Consider the following 16,884-nt stretch of genomic DNA (forward strand, 5'->3'; position numbering starts at 1 on the left):
GTTAAATTCTAAAATCTACCATAAAAAATATCTAACATTTAACATTTTAGTTGATTTTGACGGCACATGTAGAAATTGAAGCATAGTGGTGATCCCCAGAAAGGGAAATTTTCTACTGCGTTTGAAAATTCCCATGAGCCTCAGCTGTGCGCTGTGTTTACTGTCAATTAGCAAATGTCAGCGTACTGTACCTTAAGCTACAGAGACTACTGCACAGCCTCACAGTGTTGTTAGCATAGCAGAGGAGGGTGCGTGTTTCTCCTGGTTGCTGTTGCAAATTCCAAAATATACAAATCCTAATAGGTGTAACAACAGATATTGCACCGCTTAAAAAAATGACCTCAAATAAAAGCCATTTATCTGTTTTCGTTAGGTTGAATGAACATAGCATTTTCCGTGTGGATTCATGTTTGTTCATGTTTTACATTTTTTTTACTTTTGAATTCCTGACGTTTGAAAAAAGAGGCCGGGGAAGCAAATTAAACATTGGCATTGCTACATGCTGTTAGCCAAGCCTCCTTAAGGCCTGTTAACACCATAGACTGTATAAAATATGGACGTAGTATCCGTGACGTCACCCATCTGAAGCGCTGTTTTGAGGCCAATCGTCGGCGGCAGCCATATTGCTTCTGTCGAGCCAGTGTGATGTGAAGAGGCGGAGTTTGAGCCTCCTAGCCAACAGCTAGAGTGTTCCCGCAGTCAGCTGTGCCTCTCATTGGAGGACTCGTAATCTTAATATCTTTGAAATTGCTGCGTTAGAAAAAAAATCACCCCCTTTACAGTGTGTGTCGATCGAGAAATGAGCTATCCAGACTACACTCTTCTTTTAAACCAGGCTGTAAACATGTTTATTTCTGCTGTAAAGATCGTCTTTTTTGAATTGGTGTGTATGTGGTTTCCAGTACTTCCAGAGCCAGCCTCAAGCGGATCCTTGATGAACTGCAGTTTTTAGCACTTCCACATTGGACTCATTTTCAGACTGGAGGTTGCCGTTTGGTTTATGCTGAACGCTTTCAACAGAAAATGGTAAACTACTGTTGCGTTTCTGCAGTTCATTTACACGGAAACAGCATTTTGGGGCGACTGAAATTGCAAACTCTTGATAACGGGTTCCAGAGTGGAATTTTACAAAAATGCAAACCCATTTGTCTTTGTGCATACAAGCGATACACGGATCCTCTGAGAACTGTGACATCACTGCCCCATTCGCTGATTATTCGTGCTTCGTGTGACCTATCAGTAACCTTAGACACGTACAACATTTTTATTGCAGCTTAATGATTTTACTCACTAGCTCTAAAATATTTACCTTGACTTTTTAAACACTTTTATTTAATTTGGGCTTAAAAGGGGGAAATGGAACCGTTTGCAGTGTAACTTCTTTAAAGGTTAAATCTGTATTCCCTTTACACCCCCTGCTGATTTGCTTGTTATTCTCCCCGAGTGAAGCCTTTTTCCTTTCACTGTACACACTACAGGCGCCTCTCCTGCTGTGTCATGCCAGCAGATTTATTTTCAGCCAAAACTTCTGAAAGGCAGACTGGAACCTACCATCCTATACATGGGGCAGAGAGAGAGAGGAAAACGGGGAGCTGTGGACCTCACAGCTGTCGGGACTGAGGGAAGCCACTGATGCGTCACTCTCAGAACACACCCTGCCCATGATACGGTGTGGTACACTGCAGTGCAGCGGACAAGAAGTGGTAGAGAGACGGTGAGAGTTTTGCGAAAACAGGCAGCTACAGCCAGCGCAGAGGGTGGGATGGGAATGCTGAATCAGTGAAACTGCATGAAAGCCCGGGAGAGGGTGGAAGAGGGTAAACGGCCGGGGGTAGAGGGAAGAGAAAGGTAACGACCAGAGTGGATTGAGTAAGATGCACTGTATAATGCTTTGTCATTCATGACAGTTTGCCCTGCTTTCCCTCAAGCTTTCCTCCTCGGTTAAGAGACTTTTAATCTCAGTGATGCTTTAGAGAACAGACGTTTTATCAAGTTGAAAGCCAGTGCTGCCTCTTTAAAGTTTACGGCGCAGCAGAAAGGCGAGGTAAGGTTTCACAAATCAATATCTGTGCTCTGTGTTGCTTTGTTCTCTACAATGTACTCAGTGACATCAATGCTGGTGGAACTGATACTCCCACCAAGTCAAAAAGAGAGGGAAACATGTATATGTGACTTAATGCATTAAACATAAATGATACTATTGATGAATGAACCAGAAATGCAACCCAATGTGTGCATGTGCTGCTCAAACTGTACTGATAACAGAGAGTGATACCAGAAGACCTGAGATCCTTTTATTCTGTAGCATTTCCCTTCAAATTCGTCCACTTTTTTCCACTGTATGTCTGCCTCAGATGGAGGTGGTGTGTTTGCCAAGGTTGCCTCGGGTTGCAGTGTGCGGCGGCACACATGGCAACGAGTTGTCGGGAGTGTATCTGGTGAGAGAGCTCTTGAAAGTACAGAAGGAGACATCAGAGAAGGCAGAGGAGAAGAGGAAGAAGTCAGTGCTGATGGTTCTGGCAAACCCGAAGGCAGTGCAGCGGTGCCGCAGATACATCGACACTGACTTGAACCGCTGCTTCACTCACGCCATCCTCAAGTAAGGCAGAAGTAAGAGGTGACAGTGCTTATCGGAGGAGTTGTTATGATAATCAGTGGCCAGCTGATTTAATCTTTCTCTCAGTTGTCCCTTACCAGACAAGCCCCCCTACGAGATGGTCAGATCCAGAGATTTGAACGCCTTGCTCGGACCCAAAGGAAGCCGTGATGCTGTGGATCTTGCTTGCGACCTCCACAACACCACAGCCAACATGGGCCTGTGCTTCATCTCGTACTCAGACTGTGACTGGATCTGCCTACACATATTCAGACACCTGCAGGCAAGTACCTACCTACATCCATCCTTTATCAATACTCAGGGTTCTGAGCAAGAACTCACACTCAAGTACAAATCAGTTCATCCTGCATGTTGGAGAAACTCTTTAGAATGGGCTCCAATATGTGCCCCAATGAAAAAGATTAGCACTCTTTTCTTCACTAGACCTTACAGCACCCCCACCTCCAAAAGACCTAGACTCTTTGTTTGCAAGCTCCAGGTACTGACAATCCTGATACCATCTACCTGACCACTTGGCCCCTAATGACTCCCACACTCTCAATGTGGAACAAGATAGGCAGCAAGAGCCAACACATCAACAGGGTTATCAAGCGGGAACCTCCCTTCACTGGTGTTTTGCCAAGCTTGGTCCACTACACCTTGAAGAAGCTCAGTGGTTAGCCCCGAAATGATAACAAACAGATAACTGAGATTCAGATTACTACCAGGCAGGAGAAATGGGTGGGGATCCAGGCAACAGCTCATCTTTTGTCCAAGATTTACCTGGAAAGTAAAACTTTTCCTACCAATGTCAAGAGTACTTTTTCCTTCAAAGCCCCTTGGAGTTCCTCAAGGCTCTGCTCTTGGGCCTTTCTCTTTTCTTAGGAAATTAACAACTGGAGGTCACCAAACTTCTTCATGTTAAACAAACTAAAAAAAGAGAGGGTTTCTTTAAGACCCTCCAGAACCTGCCAGGTGTCTGTTCAGACTATACTTACATACTGTGAAACCCTATGCACAAATTGGGTTGGTTTTTGAATCTACGGACATTTGAATTTAAATGCGCTCTCTCTTTTTTAAAACTTTGGTTGTCAAACATGGTCGAGTTTCTTCTACAGAGCAGTTTTAAATAGTTGTGTTTATATTTCCTGAACTTGCTTTTATCCTTGCTTGAGTATCTGGATTTTTAACCTTGTTTTCTGTTGCTGGTGCACTTCAAGCTTCAAACTGCTCTTGTTGTTTGAAATGTACTACAAAGTTTGACTTGACTTGGTTTGATGTGAGTTGATTTGATTTTACTTAACCATGCTGGAAATCTTAACTTCAGTCTGATGTGTCTCTTCAGAGGCAGATGCCAGACATACCAATCAGGTACATCCATTTTGATGTCTCCAATAAAGAATCGTATTCTCTTGATTCAGTAGGAAAACACGGCTTTGGTAAGTTTCTTCTTCTACCAGAATACCAATTTATTATCCAAAGCATTGAAGTGTTTGACAACTTGTTATACTTGTCATCTATAATCGCTTTTCTACAGCCATGGAGATTGGCCCTCAACCCCATGGTGTGGTGCGGTCAAACATCTATACAGCGATGAAATTAGGGGTGCAGCACATGCTGGATTGGGTGCATTTCTTCAACTCAGGTGCAATCAAGCACAGGCTACAAATTGTTATTGTACTGTTACACTAAGTATTTCAAGCCCTTTTTGCTCTTGTTTGAGGCTCAAGTTTCCTTTTTTTGCTTCCGTTTGAAAGGTACTATTTTTGAGGGAGGACTTGTGGAGGTGTTCACAATGGTTAAAAACATTGACTACCCAAGAGACAGCGAGACCTGCAACATCACTGCTGCCATTCATCCTCAGCTACAGGTACAATATGAAGGAAACTCTTGGACTTAAGTTTTAATGAAAGATTATTCTCTTTGTTAAATTAAATAAAGCTTCATTACACATTCATTCATTTGAACACATCAAGATTTTAAATCAAGGAACAACAAGGGACTTTACACGAATGCTAAGTATCAAACAATCGAGGACAGGTCAACGTTAATTACATAATTAGGCCTTTTGTCCTGAGAAAAGTCTTAACCTTTTGTTCAGATGTACTTTACCTGTTGTCGCAATGAATCATACTTTAAATTCTGTAACCCCGCCTGCTGCTGAGAAAACATTTAAATTTGTTTTCAAGTCAATGTGTAAGCGTGTGTATGCTGTGTCATTTTCTTTGTATTTATCAACCACTCATAGAGTGAGTGTTCACAATACAGGGCGGTGCCTTATCCTGTCAGATGGATTCATACCAAGGACATAATAAAGTCTATGACGTTGACAACATGTTTTACATGCCATCTTCAATCTACCTCATTCAACCACTGTGTGATGCATGCATCCAGTAAATCATTTTAGTCGGAAACCCAATCCAATGACACATGAAAATGTATACTGTAAATGGTTGTAGGAAAAACTGCGTACTGAAACTTCTTTTAATTACAGAGGAAAAATAGTCTCACCTAATTGCTTCATTTCCTGTAAATAATTTCCAGTTTAATAGCTCAACTGAATACTGGAGAAATGTGAAGTGTCCACATATAACACAAACGAAGTGTCCGGTATTTCTAAAGCTAAAATAACATTCACTTGTGTTTAAAGTTTGCTCTTTGAGTGTGACTTTAATTGTGGAAATTATGTAGATATTGACCCCTGCAGATGTCTTGTACAAAATAAGCCAGTGTCACCTTAATGTCATTAAAAGAGTCATCAAATAAAGGCTGCCTTATATTTATGCTGGCCAAAGTTCAATATGTTTAATTAAAGTATTATTGAACGTGAATGATACTTGTATAATGTTACAAATTATTTTCAATTAATTCATTATGAAGACACAAGCATCTATGTTGCCAATGTGCTCCTGACTTGTTAAAAACGGTCACTAAATACATGACTGTAAATGGGACATTTGATGGTGAAAACATAACAGCTTGAAAATATGATAAAAGAAAAAGCAACATGCTGTTCGATTGGATCTTGGTACCTGATAAAAGTGCTTTGCAATAATCCTTTGTTATGTAACATCCGTGCCTTGGATGAATAGAAACCCTCCTATAAATAGCTTTCATTGTACATTTGACAAAAACATTTCTATTTAAGCTGTCACATGATGGCTCAATGGGATCTGTGGTTATGTTTGCACATGATGGTTGAAGGTGTTGTCACCTCTCCTTTGAGTCAAACAGTTCTTGAAGTACCATTAAAGATAATCAGCCCACAGGATTCTATTGTCAGTTCAACACCAACTATTTACTGACAGGAGGAGAAAGAAAGCCCAGAGCATCATAGCAGATAGTTCCCATGCTCTCTTCTTGCAGTTTAAGCCTCTGCACTGAGGGAGGCGCTATAGAGTCTCTCTAGCAACTAAAACGTGTTTAAGAAGTTATTAATCTTTGAATAAACATTGGATGAGATTGAATCCCTGGCATAAAATTAACTCTATGTAATGTGTAAATTTTGAGCCCTGCTTTATTGTTATACTGATTGCATGAAGATTTTTGTGCTGACATCATGTATCTGGAGAGCAAATTTCCACCTTGGTAGACAATAAAGATTCTATTCTATTCTATTTTAAGGGCTAGTTACATTTTGGATATAATTATCAAACAAAACCCTGTTATTTCCTTGAAAATAAAGCCTATAAAGACCCTTATTTCAAAATTACAAGAATAAAACTTGCCATGACACGGCATACATTTTGAAATCTAGAGGTAAATCAGACATTTTAAGACCATAGAACTCCTATACTCTGTTTTCCCTTATGACACATTTCAGACTTTCACAAAGCATAATGTTCAGCCGGTTTTCTGGCATATAAGCAAGTTATGAAACTTCAAAATGTTGATAAAGTTAATGAAAAACTCTTAAAGCTGTGTGAAAGGTGGGTTCAGTAAAAGGCACAGGAAAAACCTTCAAACATTGTTCAATATTATTACCTCTAGTGCTAGCTTAAAAACAGTGAAATTTAGTTAGCTGCATATCCCTGTTTGCTAAATTACCAACATGTGTTAAATGGTTTGTTGAACATTTTAAAGCAGACTGGATTAAATAACAGGCTTAAAGGGAGTTTTAAATTTGTTCAAGTGTAACTCACTTTCTGCCTTTCTGCTCTTTCCCCTTCATTTCAAAATACATGAAGCTAATGCTTAAGTTCCCATAATATTGAACTTCCAAGGCTGTTATTTAAATCATTCAGCAATTTTTCAAACCCTTTCCCATAAACTAGATTTCACAACCTCTTTGGACATATGTTTTGCTGTTCAGCGGCTGTAAAAGTACATCTTTAACATTCAAATAACCATTTTAAATCTCAATGGTGTTAATGTTAGGAATTAGCCTCAACTGTCTTTTCTGTGCCCACAGGACAGAGACTTCTGCCTGCTTCACCCTGAAGACCCAATGTTCCAGACTTTCTCAGGTGAAACGCTGAGGTTTAAAGGGAAAGAACCTCTTTATCCTTTCTTCATCAATGAATGTGCGTACTACGAGAAGGGCATTGCTCTCTCCCTGGCAAGGAAAAGGTGTGTGATGATTCCTGCAATCAGGGGGCAAACAGAGCAGGAAGAACAAGCTAATGAGCAGGGATTTGCATCAGAAGAAGAAGAAGAAGAATGAAAATGGACTTTAACTAATCAGATACAATGACAGGTAAAAAGGAAATAATGAGGCACATAATGAGGCTTAAGTGTCTATAAAACAAATTTTACAAAAAGCTTTTATTGAAATGACAGCTGATGCTTTGACAAATCATGATTACATCCGCGTACACTCACACACAATACTGAGGTGTAAAATGTCAGGTCCATAAAATGCACAAACTATTCACTGTTGATTCACAAAAGCACAGTCATACAGTGTTTTTTGTTATATGTGAGGGATTCAGGGAAGAAAAAAATCTTAAATTAAAGGCTGAATACGCAAAATACAATCTGCTTTACCATAAGACCTATTAGACCACACACAGTGCAACATTTCACATTATTCACTTCATGAAACTGTGACAAGGGGAACTTCATATATTTCTGCAAACATAAAGCATGGCTTTTAGATTTATAACGATTCATTACTAAATGTATTTCATTGTTATTTAATATACACTGTCAAAAATAGAAATTCACTTCTGACCATAACAGCAATGTTCAGGATATGTTCAACAATATTTTAAGTGCAAAGGAATACTGTAGTTTATCACCATATGGCCTTAAATTACATTCATAATGCCTAACAGGGAATTAATGATTCCCTTACATCTTGTAAAATTGAAATGATGACACAAAGTAGTAACTATTGGAGTAACAAATCAAAATCAAATAAATAAATCCACATATAAGCGATTAACATAAGGATAAGGGTACACATTTATAGAAGGACAACAGAACACAAATGGATGCAGGTGTGTTTTGAAAAATGAAAAGCTTTGGATCTTTACTACAAAAACCTACAAAAATCAATCAACATGTTTGAAATATGCTTGAAAATAGCTAAGAAAGCAATGTAATGGGTAAACAGAAATATAAACAAAGTTTGACCTTAATAATGTCAATGAATAAATAAATAAATAAATAAATAAGTGTTGCTTAAAAAAAGAGTGTGCAAGACGTGATTCTTGAGTAATTATAGTGTGCACAGTAATAATCAACGCCTCTCCCTCTGTTCTCTTCACTGAAGCCTTCTTTCCCTGACTTTGTTCTGAAGCAGCTGAAGTAAAAGACTGACTGCGCGACAGCAATCTCTTGCAATAATAAACATCTTATGATGGCTTTTTGTGTTGCTGCAGTTCCGTGGAAACAAGCTCAGGGTGTGTCTGGCATGCCTTTTTGTTACAGGGAGATGTTTTTGATTTGTGAACATAGGGGAAGTGTCAACACACCCAACTGTAAATCTGAGGTAAAACTGAAAAGATGCATATATGAAATGTATAATTAACCTCATGGCACCGACTACTGTGCGTGAACAGTACTCAGTGGGTGTAGTTTGTTGTTGAACCTGTTTGCTTTATAAACACCTTGATTAATCTTCCATTATAAAAACGTTTGGCTAACCTTTGATTAATAAAAAACTTGCGGTCTCTGCTTTTTCTTGTCGAGGCAAACTTTTTGGCAATTCTGATGCATTTCTAAATGTAAGTGATCAACTAAAAGTACTGTGTTTAATCTGTAACAGCACTTTTCAGTGCAAAGACATGACATATTCAGAACCTAGAAGGAGTTATGCTATGAACTGGGACAAGCTTATGCTTTTGAACCTGGGGTTAAGTTACCCAGAACCAAACATATGTTGCAAAATCAACATCTCTCTTGACCTTTTACAAACCAACTCTATAACCATCTCATTAATCTTTTAATGCAGCAGATAGGGTCATTACTACAGAGCGCCTGTACTTTAATCCGTCAGGGGGGCAAAACACACAGATTGACCCACATCTCATTCCTCTGAGATCATAATAAAAAGCATCTTGGTGTTGGAGTGGCATATGAATTGAAGCAGGGCAGAGATTCACAGCTGAATCTCAGTCTATGCCACCCTGTAGGCGGTCATGCGATAGTAGTTCTGACTGTGGCTGCGGGCCGCCCACACGAGCAGTGCGGCGGCCATCATGTGGAGCGGGGAGGAAATAAGGGCCAAGTAGAGGGACCAGCCCTGGGAGCCATCCACCTTATCGGGCAGCATTGACACCTTGTGGAGCAGATCCATCCCAGCCAGGTAGCAGCACACTGTGGCTAAGGTGCAGAGACCTGCATGGCACACAATCAGAGGACATTTGTGAATGACTGAAGTATTTTTCAGATAAAGATCATTGGTTGGCACATTAAGCAAAGTTATAATCTGCATCTTAGCATGATTTGTTGCAGTCCTGAGTGTAAATTGTCAGTATACTGTTGCTAATTTACACATCTTGCACTTTTTTTTTTTTGTTGCTGAAAACAGCTTTAAATCTTGGTTTATGGAGGCAGCAAGAATAACAAAAAAACTACAGCTGGAAACATACCGAGGCAGGCCAGACTACCTGAGACGCTTGTCTCCCTCATTAGGTCATGCATTGAAGGAAAACCTTGATGTGCAAAAAAATAAATAAACCTTGTGGAGTGCTCGTTTGATTGACAAGACTTTTAATTTTAGGACAACAAGTGACCAGGAAAGGGGGCTGGCGCAGGGAAGTAGGTCCGTCTGTACCTCCTACATCAACACTCCAGAAGGCTCAGCTCAAGTACCGTACAGGTAGTCTAACATACCAGTATGAGATATTCTCTTTTACATTGATTACATTTGACTTGTATTTTATGATAGATTTCTTGTGCAACACTAGCTGCATGGCTCATTGATTAGCACTATTGGCCTCTCTGATAATCAATATAAACCCATCTAGATGTGGCCATTTGATTTGTACGGACATTCATGGTCCCCAGAGGATTTATTGTATATCATGGACTCTGATGATGTCTTAACATTTCCTTTAGCATCAATTACAACTCCAGTGAACATGCTATGGACTTCACTTCGACATGCTATCATTGCCATTGAGAGCGGGTTTAGGTGCCTCTCAAAACAGCGAGTATTGGTTTAGAGTGTTAAAGCTTTGAGGAGATATGTCACTGCATAGGTTAGTAAAAATGCAATATTTTGATGTAATGGAGGTTATTGTCTGAATAAATTATTACCAAAAGAAATAAATGAATCCTAGTTTTGTTCAAAAATGGAGTTGCTTTGTAAACCGCCTTGTATGATAAAAATGGCCCCTTAGAAGTTGGTAGTCTTAGATATTGAACAAGGTCTTACCAGCCAGCAGATGAAGTATTCCTATCCCAAGGGTGGGGGTGAGGCTTCGACAGAGGCAGGCACAAAACCCGATCAAGCCTGCCAGGACCACAAGACCCAGGGACACTAGTGGTAGCAGGAACTGGCATCGCCACAAGTCTATTCATACACACACAGAACAGGATGAGTCACTGAGCAAAAAAACCCTCTTGAGGTCTTTATCTTTATCACCTGCTTCTGCCTGAAAGAAGAAAGTGCCCTGGTTAGGAGCAATGTATTATTCAATATCCATATTGATATCCATATTAATGTACCTGGCATAGAAGAGGCTCAATCTGTCGCAGACATTTTTTTTTTTTTTAAAACCTCCTGTTGAACTGAGCATTTTGACTAAGGGTAAAACTGTTGCGAGTTCACCTACACGTGCGCAGCATGTCCTCTCCACTGTTGTGGTTCCCTGGTTCTTTGTATTTTGGGGTGAACTGCTGAGGTAGACTGAAGCTTCGGCACTCCAGCACGATTTTTGCATCTGAAAGGCAAAATAGACGAAGAAGCATCATCATCATTAACATTCACATAGATACGAACTTTTTCAAACATTGGAGAGATTCTGGTGTTTTCTGTTTCTGCTGGACATACAGCAGCAGACGAGTAAATATGCAGACTTGCAGTAACTGATCATTTCCAGGTTTAGATATCGTAGGTTATATTTCTATATATTACATGATATTACATTTAACATACTCTAGAGCCAAAACAGGTTCTGTGAACAGCTAGCCTTAAAGTTACAATAAATCAAGCTGATTCATTTGTTAAAACCTTACAGTTTATAAAGAAACTGTTTTGAAAAGACAACATTTGATAATTTTGGAGACACATTTGTTTATTGTTTAAGCTGTGAGCAGGGTTACATTTGCAATTTAGATCATTTAGATTACTTTTTACAGTTAAGAAAAAGGCCTACATGCACAAATATGTGTGCCTTTACTGGCCTCTCTCAACTGGCTTCCTGTCAGTTTCAGGATCCAGGTCAAACTTGTGATGTTGGTTTTTAAAAGTTTACAAAAGTTTTGCTGGCACCACCATACTTGTGTGAGTGTTTTCCCCTGCATGCTCCAGCAGGAGCGCTCAGGTCAACGCACCAGATGCTTTTAGATGTGCCAAGATCCAGGCTCAAACCAAGAGGTCACAGAGCTTTTGCGGTGGCTGCTTCCACACTGTGGAACAATCTGCCTCAAAATATTAGAAATGCACAGACCATTGAGTTTTAATCTTTGCTTAAAACACACCTACTTTGGCTTCTAATACCTGCTAAGCGAGACATCCCAACATGTTATTTTGCTTTTATTTATTGTGACTTTTTGTGTTATCTATTGTATTTTTAATATCTATTCCTTGTTACTAATGTTTGTTTGTTTTGATATTGTGTTTCTAAGCTTGTACAGCACTTTGGTCAACTGAGGTTGTTTTAAAATATGCTATATGGATAAAGTTTGACTTGACTTGAGATATATAACATCTGTATGGTAATTTAATGTTAGTAGTTTAATTAATGTAAGGAGTTAATCACATGGGCGACTGTATATAATAATATGACCAAACACTGAAAGTTTGCTGGAAGAGAAGTAAAGTCAGGAACAGCATGGATGATGGAGGTGAACCAACATGACATAGGTTAGTTCATGTTGTATGCTACTTCTGAGGTGATCAATCAAGTGACGTGGGAAGAATTATAAAACATGACAGCCACAAAGTTGAACTAACAGCACCAATAGCCCAAAGGTGGTAAACTGTCCTTCCTGCCTGGGGAATAAGCCACACCTGATGGCATACTTCAGACAAGGTGGGGCTGATAGGTGAAGAGCTGCTCTACAGTTGAAAACACAGACTTATGACTCATCATCAGTCTAAGCAACAGACATTGTAATTGGGCTGGTTAGGGCAGTTGTTTGAACATACCTGTCTCTTTGAACCAGTTAGCGTTGGCAGGAACGAGCACACATCGCCACCAGAGGCCCACAGTCCCATTGAGACGGAACAGGGTGTCGCTGTAGGTTTTCTCATCAAACTCCCCGTCCATGAACTCCTCATACAGGGAGCGCAACTCGGACACGTTGGCCTCTCCACGGACGGTGGGGCTGCTGTACTGGTACCAGTGCTGCGTCCCGATGGCCACAGACAGATACACAGTGGCCAGTATGCTCAGCACACAGGCAATGACCAGAGCTGTAGCGTAGCGGTTATCAACCATTGTTCACCAAGCCAAAGACACGTCAAAGGGGATTAAGTTGATGCCAGTGGTTGAATCGTTGCGCGTCAATGTGGTCAATCTGCGAGGGTTCGTCACATAAACTCGAATCCAAGTCACTCCGACATTGTTATCTCTGCAAAACACAGCCTACTGCACAGTAGAGGAAAACAGCATCCTATTTTATTGATTGATACTCATCTCCAAAGCTGTCCCAACAGTAAGCGTCAGCAGCCCTGTAGGCCGGCTTGGATGCGCCATCTGTTCCCTTGTCCCACTTCCACAGATGGTGGGTGGCCAGGCGCTGCGGCAGAAATCACACAACCAGCCCCACTGTTCCTCACTGACACAGTAAAAAAAAAAAGGCTTGTAATACAAGATCCGATATGCTCTACTAAGCATCAGCCTGCAAGTGAAAATTCGGCTGTGGTTCTGTATTCTTGGAAAGCAGGCTAATGCGGTCGCACCCAGAATGATGCCAGTTGTAAACACTCTAATCCATGCGTGTTCCGTTTCCGGTTCTGCTGATCATCATATGTAGGCTATAATGTGACCTTCTGTAAACAAGGTGGCTGATTTACATCGATTTTAATATATATATTTAAATATCAATAAAAATATATGTATCTATATATCTATCTATATATGGCAAGCCGTTAAGGACATTATTATATATATAATAGCCTGGAAGTCTGAATATATTGAATGAAAGTCTGAATATATGGAATGAAAGTCTGAATATATGAAATGAAAGTCTAAATATATGGAATGAAGTGTGAATATATGGAATGTAAATCTGAATATTTGAAATGAAAGTCTAAATATATGAAATTAAGTCTGGATATGTTGAATGAAAGTCTGAATATATGAAATGAAAGTCTAAATATATGGAATGAAGTGTAAATATATAGAATGAAAGGCTGAATATTTGAAATGAAAGTCTCAATATATTGAATGAAGTGTGAATATAGACTGAAAGTCTTAATATATGGAATGAAGTGTGAATATATAGAATGGAAGTCTGAATATATGGAATGAAAGTCTCAATATATTGAATGAAGTGTGAATATAGACTGAAAGTCTGAATATATGGAATGAAGTGTGAATTTGTAGAATGAATGTCTGAAAATATTGAATGAAAGTCTGAATATATTGAATGAAAGTCTGAAAATATAGAATGAAAGTCTGAACATATAAAATTAAAGTCTAAATATATGAAATGACAGTCTAAATATACGGAATGAAGTGTAAATATAAAGAATGAAAGTCTGAATATATGGAATGAAGTGTGAATATATAGAATGAAGTCGGAATATATGAAATGAAAGTCTGAATATATGGAATAGAAGTGTGAATATATGGAATGAAAATATTGATATTTAGAGTGGAAGTGTGAATATATAGAATGAAAGTCTGAATATATAGAATGAGAGTCTGAATATATGGAATGAATGTCTTAATATAGGGAATGAAAGTCTATATATATATATATAAAATGAAATTCTGAATATATGGAATGAAGTGTGAATATAGAGAATGAAAGTCTTAATATATAGAATGAAAGTCTGAATATATAGAATGAAAGTCTTAATATATGGAATGAAAGTCTGAATATATAGAATGAAAGTCTGAATATATAGAATGAAAGTCTTAATATATGGAATGAAAGTCTGAATATATAGAATGAAAGTCTGAATATATAGAATGAAAGTCTGAATATATAGAATGAAAGTCTGAATATATGGAATGAAAGTATGAATAAACAGAATGAAAATATTAATATATGGAATGAAAGTCTAAATATATGGAATGAAGTGTTAATATATAGAATGGAAGTCTGAATATATAGAATGAAAGTGTGAATATATGAAATGAGAGTCTGAACATATGGAATGAAAGTCTAAATATATAGAATGGGAGTCTGAATATGTTGAATGAAAGTCTGAATATATTGAATGAAGTCTGAATATATTAAATGAAAGTGTGAATAGTTTGCCTATCGGGCAAACAGGTCGGTGGAGGATGCAGTCAATATGGGTCTGAACTACATCCTGCATCACCTGGACTCCCCCAGGACCTACGCTAGGATCCTGTTTGTGGACTTCAGCTCTGCGTTCAATACCATCATACCAGACATCCTGCACCAGAAACTCACCCAGCTCACAGTGCCGGCCTCCATCTGTCAGTGGATCACCAACTTCCTGACGGACAGGAGACAGCAGGTGAGGCTGGGGAGCATCAAATCCAGCACCCGGACCATCAGCACTGGCGCCCCACAGGGATGTGTTCTCTCCCCACTGCTCTTCTCCCTCTACACCAATGACTGCACCTCAGGAGACCCCTCGGTGAAACTCCTGAAGTTTGCAGACGACACCACCGTCATCGGTCTCATCCAGGACGGAGACGAGTCTGCTTACAGACAGGAGGTGGAACAGCTGGCCCTCTGGTGTAGTCAGAACCATCTGGAGCTGAACCCGCTCAAGACGGTAGAGATGACAGTGGACTTCAGGAGAAGCCCCCCCCCACTCCCCCCCCTCACCATCCTGAACAGCACTGTGTCTACTGTGGACTCTTTCAGGTTCCTGGGATCCACTATTTCCCGGGACCTGAGGTGGACCTCCCACATAGACACAATCAGAAAAAAGGCCCAGCAGAGGATGTACTTCCTGCGTCAGCTCAGGAAGTTCAACCTGCCTCAGGAGCTGCTGATCATGTTCTACACCTCCATCATCCAGTCTGTTCTGTGTACCTCCATCACTGTCTGGTTTGGCTCTGCAACCAAACTAGACAAACACAGACTGCAGCGGACTATAAGGACTGCAGAGAAAATCATCGGTGTCGACCTGCCCCCCATCCAGGACTTGTACCGGTCCCGGGCCAGGAAACGGGCAGGGAGCATTACCGCTGACCCCTCACACCCTGGACACAAATTCTTCAAACTCCTCCCCTCCGGCAGGCGCTACAGATCACTGTGCGCCAAAACAACCCGCCATAAGAACAGTTTCTTCCCCCAGGCTGTCACTCTGATGAACACTAAACCATAACAGTGTCATACCTGTCAGATAAATACTCTCTGTAAATATACATGTAGATACACAATGCAACAATTCTCAAGCAGAATTCCATATTTCTATTTTTTGTATTATTTAACTTCTATTTTATAATGTAAAACTACCTCTGCAACTCACCACTGCACTTTATCATATTATTTTAGCCTGTACATATTAGTCAAGCCTATTTGTTGTTTCTTTGTATTTATAGCTAAGGTTATTGTTATTATATTTTCATTTTATTTTTTATTGTAGTTCTTATTCTTATTCCTTTTCTTATGCCTTGTACAAAGAGAGCACAGTTTACCAAAGTCAAATTCCTTGTGTGTTCAAGCATACTTGGCGAATAAAGCTGATTCTGATTCTGATTCTGATTCTGATTCTGAATATATAGAATGAAAGTCTAAATATTTGGAATGAAGTGTGAATATATTGAATGAAAATCTTAATATATGGAATGAAGTGTGAACATAGAATGAAAGTCTGAATATATAGAATGAATATCTTAATATATGGAATGAAAGTCTGAATGTATAGAATGAAAGTCTGAATATATAGAATGAAAGTCTTAATATATGGAATGAAGTGTTAATATATAGAATGGAAGTCTGAATATATGGAATGAAGGCTGAATATATGGAATGAAAGTCTCAATATTTTGAATGAAAGTCTGAATATATGGAATGAAGTGTGAATTTATAGAATGAATGTCTGAATATATTGAATGAAAGTCTGAATATATTGAATAAAAGTCTGAATATATTGAATGAAATTCTGAATATTTGGAATGAAGTATGAATATATAGAATGACAGTCTTAATATATGGAATGAAAGTCTGAATATGTAGAATGAAAGTCTGAATATGTAGAATGAAAGTCTGAATATGTAGAATGAAAGTCTGAATATGTAGAATGAAAGTCTCAATATATGGAATGAAGTGTGAATATATAGAATGGAAGTCTGAATATATGGAATGAAGCCTGAATATATGGAATGAAAGTCTCAATATATTGAATGAAAGTGTGAATATATGGAATGAAAGTCTCAATATACTAATGTGTCTGAATATATAGAATGAAAGTCTGAATATATTGAATGAAAGTCTGAAAATTTTGAATGAAAGTCTGAATATATGGAATGAAATATGAATATATAGAATGAAAGTCTTAATATATGGAATGAAAG

At 39.0% G+C, this 16,884-nt stretch overlaps 2 protein-coding genes across 2 annotated transcripts; one reads left to right on the top strand and one right to left on the bottom strand.

Annotated features, from left to right (window-relative positions):
• The first annotated feature begins 1,439 nt into the window (after positions 1-1,439).
• Positions 1,440-8,765, top strand: LOC117807662 (N-acyl-aromatic-L-amino acid amidohydrolase (carboxylate-forming) B-like). The gene is made up of 7 exons (XM_034677013.1): positions 1,440-1,714; positions 2,355-2,599; positions 2,684-2,879; positions 3,942-4,035; positions 4,134-4,241; positions 4,354-4,466; positions 7,008-8,765. The coding sequence occupies exons 2-7, from the start codon at positions 2,355-2,357 to the stop codon at positions 7,257-7,259; spliced, it is 1,008 nt and encodes a 335-aa protein (XP_034532904.1). The 5' UTR covers positions 1,440-1,714; the 3' UTR covers positions 7,260-8,765.
• On the bottom strand, positions 7,331-13,153 carry LOC117807661 (claudin domain-containing protein 1-like). The gene is made up of 4 exons (XM_034677012.1): positions 12,360-13,153; positions 10,822-10,929; positions 10,422-10,559; positions 7,331-9,379 (listed from the first exon to the last, which is right to left on the bottom strand). The coding sequence occupies exons 1-4, from the start codon at positions 12,649-12,651 to the stop codon at positions 9,159-9,161; spliced, it is 759 nt and encodes a 252-aa protein (XP_034532903.1). The 5' UTR covers positions 12,652-13,153; the 3' UTR covers positions 7,331-9,158.
• Between the last annotated feature and the right edge of the window lie 3,731 nt (positions 13,154-16,884).

This window comes from Notolabrus celidotus, chromosome 23 (genome assembly GCF_009762535.1).
Source record: "Notolabrus celidotus isolate fNotCel1 chromosome 23, fNotCel1.pri, whole genome shotgun sequence".
NCBI lineage: Eukaryota > Metazoa > Chordata > Actinopteri > Labriformes > Labridae > Notolabrus > Notolabrus celidotus.

Bases quoted from the DNA above. Each gene is read 5' to 3' on its own strand.
- LOC117807661 (XM_034677012.1), bottom strand. From the start codon at position 12,651: ATGGTTGATAACCGCTACGCTACAGCTCTGGTCATTGCCTGTGTGCTG. The intron at 10,930-12,359 runs GTATGTTCAAAC...TTTGCCTTTCAG, and splicing joins TAACTGGTTCAAAGAGACAG to ATGCAAAAATCGTGCTGGAG. The intron at 10,560-10,821 runs GTAGGTGAACTC...GTGTATGAATAG, and splicing joins AGAGGACATGCTGCGCACGT to ACTTGTGGCGATGCCAGTTC.
- LOC117807662 (XM_034677013.1), top strand. From the start codon at position 2,355: ATGGAGGTGGTGTGTTTGCCAAGGTTGCCTCGGGTTGCAGTGTGCGGC. The intron at 4,036-4,133 runs GTAAGTTTCTTC...GCTTTTCTACAG, and splicing joins AGTAGGAAAACACGGCTTTG to CCATGGAGATTGGCCCTCAA. The intron at 4,467-7,007 runs GTACAATATGAA...CTGTGCCCACAG, and splicing joins CCATTCATCCTCAGCTACAG to GACAGAGACTTCTGCCTGCT.